Genomic DNA, 12,807 nt, shown 5'->3' on the forward strand with positions numbered 1-12,807 from the left:
GAAAAACCTCAACAAAACAAAACCAAACGAAACCAGAAAAAAAAAAAAAAAAGAAAGAAAAGAAAACCAAAAACTGCAACAAGCTTGTGAATAAAACAGAAAATCACTAACATTAAAAAAAAAAGTACAGTGCTTGGTACGTGATGGAATTCCATAATGGTAGTAATTAATATTAGGGAGATAAACTGGTAGACAGGAAGCAAGGAGAGACATCACCATTTATCGGGAGCCTACCTCTTCTTTGGGAGTCTAATCAAATACGTATCTAGCAGTGTGTTGATTGACTGAATGTATGATTACTAAGTATTTTAACTCAAAATAAATTTATCTCCATTCTCTTTAGAGATATGAAAAGGAATAAGCTTCCTTATAACCTGTAACTTTCTTATAACTGTTTGTGATGTTTCCAAGACTAGGCACATAGGGCCAATCAATATTTGTGGTTGAACAATTGAATAGACAAAGGCAGTGATTTACTAACAATTGCAATAAACTACTCAGAAATAATGATGCCATTTGAAAATCATCAACTGACTTATGATTATGTTTTATAGATACAAAGGCAGTCTGTGTTGACAGGACACACAGACATTGTGACCCATGTGAAATTGTTGGTGAATGACATGGTGGTGGATTCCGTTGGTGGATATCTCTACTGGACCACACTATATTCAGTCGAAAGCACCAGGCTAAATGGGGAAAGTTCCCTTACACTACAGGTGCAGCCATGGTTTTCTGGGAAAAAGGTGACAAATGAAAAATAAGATCTGATCACTTAATAATACTAAACAGTGCTATTGTATAGGTATAATACTGTTCCTGCTTATGGTGAATAGTTACGGTAGAATCTGAAAGGAAGTACTGTTATGGTAAGATCTTGGTACAACCAAGATTTCTCTAAGTCTTACTTGATTGTTGAAATTGATAAAATATATTAAAATATACTACAGAGAGTTTTATAGTCCGCTTTACTTTGAATGGACTCACTCTTTAAGAGCATTTTAACCTCTGTCTGCTTTTACAGTCTTCAGGAATTCTACTGGATATTTTAGAGCTTCCTGTTGGGAGACGATTAGGTGTTTTATTCTTTTCTTTTCTTTTTTTTCCCTTCAGCTAAGACAGCAGAAGAGATGGTTTATTGTACATGTGTTACATTCAGCCACAACTGAGAACAGAACTAGTCCAGAATATTACAGGTCCAGGGCAAAGGACCAAAAGGGCCCGTTTTGATAGGAGCAAGATGGGTCTCTTAAAGGTGGTCAAGGTGATCAGAATGGCAGTAGATGTTCCAGATCCACTGAGACAAGTTCTAGACAGTAGACATGCAGTCCAACAGTATCTAACAGCGTCCCTGGCCTCTGGCTTTCCTTGCTTCTGCTCCTGTGGCTTCCATGGGTGTACAAGTTCACTTGGACCTCTGCCTCATCTTTCTTCTTTTGTGCTTCAGCCTGAGCATTCACTTCTTCCTCCACTTCGCTCTCATGGCGAGGAGACTTCTCAGAAGATGGCGCTAAGGCCGAGAGTGGTGTTTTATTATTTTCAATCAATTTTTGGTACTGACTGCTTTAAAAACTGTGGGACTTCTAGGAAAATTATTTGACTTCTCTGTGTCTGTTTCCTTTTCTGAAAAATGGGAATATTAACAATTGTCCTACCACTTAGAGTTGTTGTGAAGATTAAAGGGGACAATTCTTGGGAAGTAGTGAGGATAGTTCCACGCACATGGTAACCATCACTCAATTGTTAAGCTCGTATTTTTAAAATTCAATCTAACAATACACTGTTATAGAAATGTTTCTTAAACAAATGTTATTTTTACTTCCTCATCATCTAGAAGCAATAACTATTTTTCTTGATCCCTTTAAGCTTCCTTCTAGCTAGCCATATACATTTCTGAATTTTGTCTTTTCTGATTGTCATAATAATATATCTACTGTAGAAAATACAGAACTTACAGAAAAGCATGAAGAAGAAAGAAATATTCATACTATTTCTACCTAGGATATTTCTTAAAATTTTCTTAGTTTTTAGCCTTTTTTGCTGCCAATGGAGATAAAATATGCTTAACACAAATACACCAACAAATTGTTGAGTCACTTGATTCTCAATTCCAAAGAATATATCAGTTATAATTCCTAAGGTTTGCATATACAGATTATAACACAGATATTTAAAAGAAGTAGAAATTTACACACCATATCCAGAGATTAATCATCCTTGTCAAGTAATGGAAACAACCCTTAACTCTATTTTGGGGCTACTTGAGTCTGAATACAAAGTTAGTATTTGTTATGTCTCAATAATAAATGTTAGGGGAAAAAACTTTTATTTTTGTCGAAGCATATTAAGGATAACAGTACCTCAGGAGGAACTTTCTATCCATCCCTGAGGCTTTTGTTGGCAATCTCTCCGCAGTCACAATCTGGTTGTTGGAGGTATTTCTACTCAGGACCGCTCTGGAGTGGCCCTGGGGACTTTTCTGTAAATGAATGAATCATTAAATTTCTCAGCATGTTTGGAGAAATACACTTTTCTTTAAAATCCCACTCCAAATCCTCTCACAGGCTGGCTGGTGGTGTTGGTGCTTGTGCAAATCTGGGCTCTGGTTCCGTGGTTTGATGTCTTATTTATCTGCCTCTATTGATGCTCGTGGGTGTTCTGAAGAAATATGATTTGCTCTGAGCAAAGCTCTCCATCTCACTGTCGTTCCTTTATGTGTTACTCACAGTTTTATCATGAAGTCATAAGATACTTTGCAATATACAGGTATAATAAAATAGATAGCCAATTATTTATAGAAAGACTAATTTGTGTGATGAAATGAGATGATCATCTAAAGTGAAAAGATACTTTTTGCCACATCTGATGTGTTGGGCTCACAGTATGTAGTGCATTTTACCACAGGGTTAAACTTCAAGGTTTTAGTTTTCATCAAAGGGATTATTTCCAAGGTATACATATTACTAGATATAACAATGATTACCAAAGATTTATGGAACACCTCCTGACACTTTTAAAATATGGATCAAAATGGCTGGTGTAAACAAATGGGGTAACGATCCAACACCTGAATTTGACCTATAGCTTGAATAGTCCGTTGTATTTGAGCAAAGGGAGTTGTAGAATCGCCTTTTTAAGAGATAAACTGGAGTTAATCTGTAATTTAGAACTCTAGTGCATCTCATTATAGACAATCAAACAGTATTAACCTGGTTTAACTTTAACTAAAAAAATAAATAAATCTCTTTCTGCCTGAAGCAAGGACCTGACTCAACTCCCCAAAGGCTAGTGATTGCTAGAATAGTCTTTTACCTTTTGAGAAGGGAATAGGTTGAGTTTTCTTGAAGATGGAAGGCTGTGATTTATTTGATACCTGAAGCTACTTGCAGCCATGTGCCTTGAGATTATTTGTAGCAAGCCTTGGGTAACCTGTTAGCAAGTATTTTTAGTTCTTGGATACTTTATTGTATTCTTTTTACATTTTTCATTGGTTCATTGTTTTCGTTTATATGCTACTGTATCTTGCCAAAGATACAGTCATCAACTTTAATCCTATCTGATACCTCTCAGCTCTAGGTCTGCTATAGAAAGACTCCTCTCTCCGAGGTCAGGTTCCTGGTAATCTCAGCTTAATTGAAAAATACTTATAAAGCCAAAGAAAGCAAAAAAACAAAAACAAAAGCAAAACTCTTGGATTGTCACTTCTATTTCATACACTCTATTTCATAGGAGAAACAGTCTTTCCTCAGGCCTTACCTAGACAACTGGACGTAAAATTAAGACATAGATTGTAACAAGAAGACGAAAGAGTAGTAAGAACTGGTTTTCAGATGTCAGCTAGAAATGGGACTTTATATATACATGGCTCTATTCAATTATAATCACATAAAAATCTTGCCTGTATTATATTTTAGAAATATGTCAGGATGTTTTTGGTTGTAATTAACAGAAAATACGACTTTAACCAAGTTGGTTCTCAAACTTGGTGACACTTTGGAATTATCTGGGGAATTTGAAGACATACTGGAGACTGGGTACCATCTCCAGAGAGCAAAATGTAATAGGATGCAGACTGGGAAATGAGATGTTTGAAGAACTCCACAGGTGATTCTAATGTGCAGCAATGTTTGAGAACAACTGATTTAAACAACGATCAAATTCACTGGCTCATGTGGCTGAAGAATTCAAAGTTATGGCTAGCTTTAGGCAGGGCTTAGCACAGTGGCTCCAAGTGTGGTTGAGAATTTGTATTTGTAACAAGTTTCCAGGTGATACTGATGCTGCTGGTCCAGAGAACTACTAGAGCTAAGTATACAGAAGTGAATAACAGTTCCTGCCATTTGAGGATTTTTAGGAAATGAGTGCTTATACTCAAATTATATAGCAGTAGGCATACTCATATAATATTCATATTCAGTGAAAGGTAAAAATCACTAAGTTTATTATTCCAAAAAGGATGTTAAAGGGAAATTTGTAGCGTAAGTGTGAGTTATTCACAAAGGTATCATGTATTTGATTCATTTTCTTATCTTATCTTCTATTTAGGTAATTGCTCTAACTTTAGACCTTAGCGATGGGCTCCTGTATTGGTTGGTTCAAGACAGTCAATGTATTCACCTGTACACAGCTGTTCTTCGGGGTCAGAGGTAAGTAATATTAAAGGTAATTGGCTGAGAATAGGCAACTAACTTGCCCCTTGGTTATAACCGATAGTGCATGAGGATTCATTTATACTTCCAATAAACATTTACTAATTATCCACTGTGTTGCAGGCATTGTGCTTGTAAGGACAGATAGGTTTGAAAGCAACTAATTACTGTAGACTATGGTGAGTACTGTGAGCGGGTATAAAGCGAGTCCAGTGGAGGCACCGAGGAGAATGTTCCTCAAGAGCCCAGGAAGTGGGTGGATGGGTTTTTCTGCTTCTTAACATAGTCTTCAACTATGGTTATAGATTTGCCTGTGGTCCTCTTTAGTTGATGTATCTGTGTGCTTTGTATTTAGTATTGTTAACCATAGACTTGATTATATTTCCTTTTATCACTATAAAATATCCCCACTTATCTAGGGTAATACTCTTCATCTTAAAGACTACTTTGTCTGATATTAGGATAGCCACAGCCACACTTATGCTTAGTGTTTGCACAGTACATTTATTTCTATCTCTTTACTTTCAATCAATTTTTGTCTTTATATTTAAAGTGTGTTTACTATAAACTGCATATAGGATTTTGCTTTCTTATGCAGTCTGACAATTTCTGCCTTTTCATTGAGGTGTTAAGTTCCTCTACACTTAATATAATTATTGATATGTTTGGATTTAAGTCTGCCATCTTGATGTTTGACTTCCAGTTGTCTCATCAGCTCTTTGTTCCTTTGTTCCACTTCTTTGCATTTTTGAGGGTGAATAAAGCACTTTTTTGTATTCTACTTTATCTCCTCTCATGACATTTTAATTATGTTTATTTATACTTTTCTTTAGGTTGCTTTGGAGAGTAAAATATGCATTTTTTATATTAAACATCTTCAACTTACCACAGTCAATATTCAAAATATTCTTCACAAAAGATTTTAAAACTTTACGATAATATATTTCCAATTACTACCCTCTACTCTTCGTGTTCTTGTCATATTTTGTTTTACCTACCCTATAAAATCCATAGTTTTTAACTTCAAGGAAACAGTTACATATTTCAAATTAAAATATAGAACATAAAATTATTAGAGAGCAGCAGTTAGAGGAGAATTTAGGGGTCATTTTATTTCATAGATGAGGAAACTGAGACCAGAGATGTGCATAAATTTGCGACTGCCACACAGTAAATTAGAGAGATGATTGGGAAAGGGTTAAAGTAAAACAGAAGGTACTGCTCTGGGGCAGAGATTTCTAATATTGGGTATTGGAGTTCATGGAAGGCTTCAGGTTGAGTATGAATGCTTGGAAATTGAGCATCCATACTTTTCATCAAATTTTTAAGGCTCTAATCTTACAAGGACCAAGAATTCCTGCTTTATGAAGACAATGTCAAGATAACTTTTAGATTAAAAAATACATTTTTTTTGGTTTATAGAAAAGTCTCAATCATAGAAACTATAAAAAAGGAGTACACACACACATATATATATCTATAATGCATACAAGCGTATATACAGCAAGTCTGACCAATCATTTATTTCATAGCAGCTATGCCTTACAGCTCCAGCTAGTTTCCCAATTGTGAACCATAGAAAACTGGTTGTTCCTCTCCCTAGAAATGTGAGGTATCAGCAATCTGATTGTCAAAAGAATCTGTCTGTGAGATATAGACAGTGTTCAAAGAATCCGTATGTTGAAGGATCAGGGCTCGTTCTCCGTGTCTGTACATTCAGGGGACAGGCTAGCTGGCATTGTTTAAGAGCCTAGCTTCTCAAGTGTCCAGAGAATCAATATTATCGGATTTAGGAGATAGAAGAAGTATGTTTCTCCTTTAAAAATGCATTTCATCATCTCAAGGTTAATAATTTTCCTTGTATGCATGCCTGGTGGAGTGCAGCAGATCTTGACAGGGTTACACAAAGGACAGGCACTTTGTGCCCATGTAAGTCTTGCCTTTTTATCACACCAGGAAAAAAAAAAAAGAAAAACTGTACATAGAGACAGGAATTCCAGAGCCATCTTACAAGCAGAAATTTTTTTCTAATATATAACCAAAATTCCTTCTTCTGCATTTTAAGTTCCTTATCTTTACTCTGAATCACCATTGTCCAATATAGATAATGTGAACCACATATATAATTGTAAGTTTCCTAGTTGCCTCATTAAAAAAGGGTAAAAAGACATAGGTATATTATTGAATTATTTGACATTATTTTTTCATATTAATTTCATAGAATTTCAAATAAATTCTCATATATTTTACATATACAGCATATCTCAATTTGTACACTAAATTTTCATAGGAAATACTTGATTGTAGTTAGATTTTATAAAATTTACAACTGAAAAATTTTATCCAAAATACTTAAAAATTTTCCAATAAATCATACACATGATTCACAATATATGAATCAAATATTAGTTTTACTTTTTAACCTAAATTAATGAAGATTAAATAATATTAAAAATTCAGTTCCTCAATTGCAGTAGCCACATTTCAAGGGCTCAGGGTCACCTGTAGTTAGTGGCTACCTTATTGGCCAGTGTATTTCTAGCTTATAGTAGAGATGAGATTAGCTGTCTGCTGTCGTTAAGCATATACTGCACTTGACAACTATAATGGAGATGCCTTTCAAACTCCTCTTTCCTCATAGCCATTGCCTTTGGTTTATTAAAGAATGAGTCTATTACCAGTACAGCAACATTATCCAACTTGGAGGTTGAAAAGCGTGCATGTGTCATAAAAGTTGAGGCATATTTAGCTATGTCAGGACTGAGTATATTGCTCCAAGGGAGCCTAATCCTCTTCTGTTCCCTCTGCCTAAAATGGTCCCACAAACCCAGATCTCTTGGTTAATTTGTGCTCAGACTGCATGGCTCAGCTTAAACACCGTTTTCTAAGAGAGACTTCCTCTGACCCTATCAGGTCTCCTTGTTAAGGGGACTGTTTTGGGAAATGCTGAACAAACAGCCGTGTGAGGAAGGCTAACATGAATACAGCCCCAGGATCTAGGCTGGGGCAGCTCTGTGGGTGGTCCAGAAGGTCCAGCCTCCTTAGGCCAAGTGCATCCTGCTTGGTGAGTGACCTTCCCTTCCATGTGGAATTTGGTTTTATATTATCTCACCAAGGAGACTGGAAAGTTCTAATGAGAAGTCAAAACAACAAAGTGCAAAATTAGACAAGTGGGTGAAAGTCCAAAAGGCAAACCGGATCTTGCTTTTACAACTGACTAGGTATGAACAAAGTTTTTTGTGGTTTTTTTTTTTTTTTTTTTTAACAAGAAAAAGGACTATGGGAATAGCACTGGTGAGTGGATTTTTTCTTTATAAGTTTCACAACTCCCGGCCATGGTCCTTTGAGATAGTTTCAGTTTTCTCAAGGAGGTCTTATGAAACTCTCAAAACAAAACTTTTTATTTTCATTTTAAGTGCCATACTTCATACTTTTCCAAAGAGGACAATGTCAACACTTTAACAAGATTTAGAGATACCATTTTTAAAATAGTCAAATCACCACTCCAAAAGGTTGAGAATCACTGAGATCGTTTCTATTGAGTCCTAGGCAACTGGAGTAATTTTAGAAACAACCAAGCAGATTTTTAAAGTAAAAGCTATTGTAGAACTCCTCGCCATTGAGAAAAAACTTTAAAAGCAATTTCAACAATAGTCTGTTTTCCTGAATTCCCTGGTCTGAAAAGAAGCATCTTGATGGAGCTATGGGTGTTGATAAGTATCATTGAAGCAACGGACAGCTGTGAACAGTACAAAGTGAAGGACCAAACAGCCTAGAATAATGAATGGCAAGTAGATAAGATGACTAACCAAGAACAGGAGGGAGGGGTGCCACAGTGAGGAAAAATAAATCACTAGGTTGTGCCTTTGATACAGCGTGTTACCAAAAGTCACAAGTATTTACTAAAATCTGTGTAACACTCTTGCCATTGCAGTATCACATTCATAAGAAAAGCCCCAGGAAATTTGCTCTAGGTACACTTCATGAAAAATGTAAAAAAAGCAACTTAATGTGGAACTCAGACTAATGGCAATAATTGTTGCAAAGTATTTTCTCTTTGTTTTCAGACACACACACACACACACAGACACACACACAGACACACACACACACACACACACACACACACACACACTTCTCTCCAGTCCTTACGTGTACCAGCCCTTGTCCCACTCCAGATACACACGCTAATCGCCGTCGTGTTTTAGCAGCACCGGGGATCCCACCATCACGGAGTTCGCAGCCTGGAGTACTTCCGACATTTCCCAGAACGCGCTGATGTACTACAGCGGCCGGCTCTTCTGGATCAATGGCTTTCGGATTATCACGGCTCAGGAAATAGGTCAGAGAACTAGCGTCTCCGTTTTGGAACCGGCCAAATTTCATCAGTTCACAATTATTCAGACATCCCTCAAGCCTCTGCCAGGTACAGTATTTTATTCCTGTTTGCCCGCTCTCCTCCATACTTTCAGTTAAATAAACGTGTAGGTTGGGATTTGTTCTTAAGACTTCTGTTTAAAGAGGAAAAAGGCTTTAGAAGTTTCTGTTGATTTACCTGCAGCCATTTTACTCTTAACTCAAATTTACAGACTGAAAAAAAGATACTCCGCAGGATATAGGAAAGGAAAAGAAAATTTTGTTTCAGTACTGATTGTTAGTAATTTCTATTAATTTTCCATGTATCTGTGAAGATAATAATCCTAAATTCTGTCTCTCTACTCTTTCTTTCATCCTGTAGGGAACTTTTCCTTTACCCCTAAGGTTATCCCAGATTTCATTCCAGAGTCTTCTTTTATGATTGAAGGGAATGCTTCAAGTTTTCAAATCCTCTGGAATGCTCCTCCAGCAGTGGATTGGGGTGTAATTTTCTACAGTGTGGAATTTAGTGCTCCTTCTAAGGTATGGCATTGGTTCTAGTAACTTCCATTTTTCAAACAGACTGTACCATCTGCATCAGCCCTGCCCGTACTGATTTGTACTTTCTTGACTTAGCCAAGCCCACCTCCTTCGTTGTTCCTGTAGCATTTGGTTAAGATTATCCCTGACAGCCAGTCTCTGATTGCTTTGTGGTTAGTGTTAACTATCAGAGTGTTAGATACACTGGTCTATGTGGAATAGCATGGAACTTACCAACATTAGTGTTTCCAAAACTGAAAGTTTTAACTTTACATGTGAACCAAGGTTTGACAATTTTAATTAATTAGGAATAAAAGATTTTATGATTCTCTCCCTAAGAAAATAATGTTTTGTGCTTATATTTTAGTTCCTGGCTAGTGAACAACAGTCTTTACCTGTATTTTCTGTGGAAGGGCTGGAGCCCTATGCCTTATTTAATCTTTCTGTCACTCCTTATACCTACTGGGGAAAGGGCCCCAAAACATCTCTATCACTCCGAGCACCTGAAGCAGGTACAGGGGTTAAAATATCTTTAAAAAAGGAAAAAAAAAAAACCTCACTTTCCATCATCTAGAATGGATAGTTAATAACTTTAAAAAATAACTGTCAGTTTTGTACATGTGTTTAGATTCAATATGCTTTCAATGACTTTTGGAGATTAGGTTAGCACCACTAAAATAAATATGCATAATTGATCCCAAAAGAATATTTCAAAGATTTCTTAAAGACTGTTTCACTTGACTATAATGATATATGTATAATGCAGAAACATGTTTCAGGTAATTTGTGAAATGCTTCATAAGGAAAAAGGGGGTTTCAGAGCAGTTAAAATCTCCTGAAAGGCAGGCTTACTGGCAGATGTTTTCACAGACGGTAACTCAGAATCTTCTGTAGGTGAATAACCAATGTCTAAATTTAATGTTTTTCTTTGAAATATATTTTAAAAAAGGAAAGTACATCTTTACATGTGTCTATCACTTTAAAGCATACAAAGCACATTTCTGTGTATTACTCCTTTATTAAACATTTCTTACATCCCTATCGTGTGTCAGAAACGTTATTGTATCATTTCATTTGATCCTCACACACCTCTGATGTAGGTAGGACAGTGTGCCAGTCCTATACTAGATCTGGGGGGGTTTAGTGAGGAATAAGAGAAGGTGCTTTCTCTGCTGGAGCTCATTAAACAGTGGAGAGATAAATGCATCTGCTGCTGAGGATAACAGAAAGAAGACTGTGACAACTGAGTAGCAGTGGCGTAGAGTGAGTAAACGAGACGATGAGACCTCCTCCTCTATCAAGCTGCCTCTCTGCATTCTTAGCAGAAGGCCGTGCACATGGACGGGGATGGCCAGGGAAGGCCTTGGGGGGTGGAAACTTTAGTTGGGCTCTAACAGGTAAAGCAAGAGGAGGTACCCCATGTAAGTACAGTGTAAGAAGGCCTGGGGGCTGGATAATGATGTGCGTGCCGAACATTAAGAAGCAGTGTGATTGGCATGGCGGAGTGGGAGGGGGCCTTGTGGAGGCATCCTAAGAAGGAAGAAGGATGTCTTGGAGAGAATGACTTGGGAATCAGGCAGAGGAATTTCTCTTAATTAAGAGAGAGAGAGAGAGAGAGAGGAAACTAATCAAAGGACTGGGAGAGGAGTAACTACTTGGATTAGCTCTTGAATAAATGGCCACAGCCAGACCATACTCTCAGGTGACTTCCTGCCTCCCAGGAAGGTTCAAGTGGAGAGGGGCTGGATCCTGGATATGCTGTATCTAAACCCCGAACTGGCTAAAGGCTGAACAGAGATACTGTCTTCCTTACTGGTGACTGCCATTTCCACCTCCAGGGTGAGAGTAAATATTGTATTTTATAAGGAGAACCAGCAAGCTTCCATCTATACCAGCCATAGACAAGAAAGATGTGTCTCTGTGGCAGTCAGCAGGATTTAGGCTGGAGTTAAGGAAGATTTCCTGAAATATCAGGATAGGTATCTGAAGAAATCTAAGGAATATTCTCTCCTGAAGATCTATAAGAAGAAGATAGATCTTAATTGACTAGAATGAGAAATATTTATTACTAAGTTGCTCTGCACCCTCATTATGAGCAGTAGAAGTTGACCTCATATTCTCTATCTCTGCTTTTCAGTTCCATCAGCACCAGAGAATCCCAGAATATTTGTATTACCAAGTGAAAAATACCACAACAAGAACGAAGTTGTGGTGGAATTTACGTGGAATAAACCTAAGCATGAAAATGGTGTGTTAACAAGATTTGAAATTTTCTATCAAATATCCAAAGAAAGTGACACAAACAAAACATTTGAAGACTGGATTGTTGTCACTGTCACTCCCTCAGTGATGTCTTTTCAACTTCAGGGCATGAGTCCTGGGTACACTGTTGCCTTCCAGGTATGAGAATGAAAATGGGGATACAGTGGTCTTCATAGTGTAAACAGAAGGTTGATTAAAGGACTAGGTTAAGAATTCTGCCATTCTGTTGATACTTTGAGGTAGGCTGTGATCACAGAGGTCAAGTGGGCAGCAGAGGTCCAGAAGGGAGAGGGAACAGCTGGGGTAGAGGACATCTTGACTGTTTTCTTGCTTCCAGATTTGGAACAAACGCTGTTTTTTTGACTCCATCCCTATAGGTCATGTACCACACTAGGTACTTTTATATTCATTAGCTCATTTGATCCTCACACTGTCTGTGAAGGAAGAGCCATGTCCTTGGGTATATCAGTGAGTTGCCAAATCTGCATGGCTGGGAAGTGGCTGCTATGGTCCAGCTTCTAGGGTCCTTTCTACCATATCACGTCAACTGCTGTGAGTCATCTGGAGCCCCCCCCCCCCCCCCCCTTGCAGCTACCAAAGGAAATAAAAGCTGAGGGTCTGAAGTAAAAAGCAATGTCACCTACTTTGACATTTTAAATTTAATGACAGCTTTCCACTTATGATAGAAGGCTTGATGATTTTCACATCCTCATTAAATGCCAGGTTGCTGAACAATGTTGTACATATATATGTACATACATAGAGTTGTTTTCCATTTCTTTTGAGGGAACATAATGTTTTGGGGAGTGTTTTAGAGATCTGTAGTTTTGATACTAATCAAAAAAGAAGTACATAAAAGGTGTTAATATACGTTCCTATTTATTAAGAATTATGTGTGTTCCAGTTAAAAAAATATTCTGGTTAAGCGTATTTGTCTTTATGTTTATATAGGTTCAAATCTCAGTCACCACAGAACTTTGCAAAGTGCTATGAATGGACA

General features: G+C 37.2%; 1 protein-coding gene across 10 annotated transcripts in view; it reads left to right on the forward strand.

Moving 5' to 3' along the window:
* The window catches only part of ROS1 (ROS proto-oncogene 1, receptor tyrosine kinase), a 107,557-nt gene that overhangs the window by 40,290 nt on the left and 54,460 nt on the right, over window positions 1–12,807 (forward strand). For 7 of the 10 annotated variants that reach the window (XR_012508657.1, XR_012508656.1, XM_074368442.1 and 4 more), the window contains exons 17-22: window positions 555–746; window positions 4,546–4,646; window positions 8,858–9,075; window positions 9,388–9,548; window positions 9,913–10,057; window positions 11,683–11,945. Coding sequence is in view for 8 of the 10 variants with exons in the window: in XM_074368442.1 (XP_074224543.1) it covers window positions 555–746; window positions 4,546–4,646; window positions 8,858–9,075; window positions 9,388–9,548; window positions 9,913–10,057; window positions 11,683–11,945 (1,080 nt within the window). In the remaining 2 variants the exon portion in view is untranslated. The remainder of the gene's footprint in view (window positions 1–554; window positions 747–4,545; window positions 4,647–8,857; window positions 9,076–9,387; window positions 9,549–9,912; window positions 10,058–11,682; window positions 11,946–12,807) is intronic. The other 3 variants (XM_045524646.2, XM_074368438.1, XM_074368439.1) reach the window with 3 other exon arrangements.

Source organism: Camelus bactrianus, chromosome 8, assembly GCF_048773025.1.
Source record: "Camelus bactrianus isolate YW-2024 breed Bactrian camel chromosome 8, ASM4877302v1, whole genome shotgun sequence".
In the NCBI taxonomy this organism is placed as follows: domain Eukaryota; kingdom Metazoa; phylum Chordata; class Mammalia; order Artiodactyla; family Camelidae; genus Camelus; species Camelus bactrianus.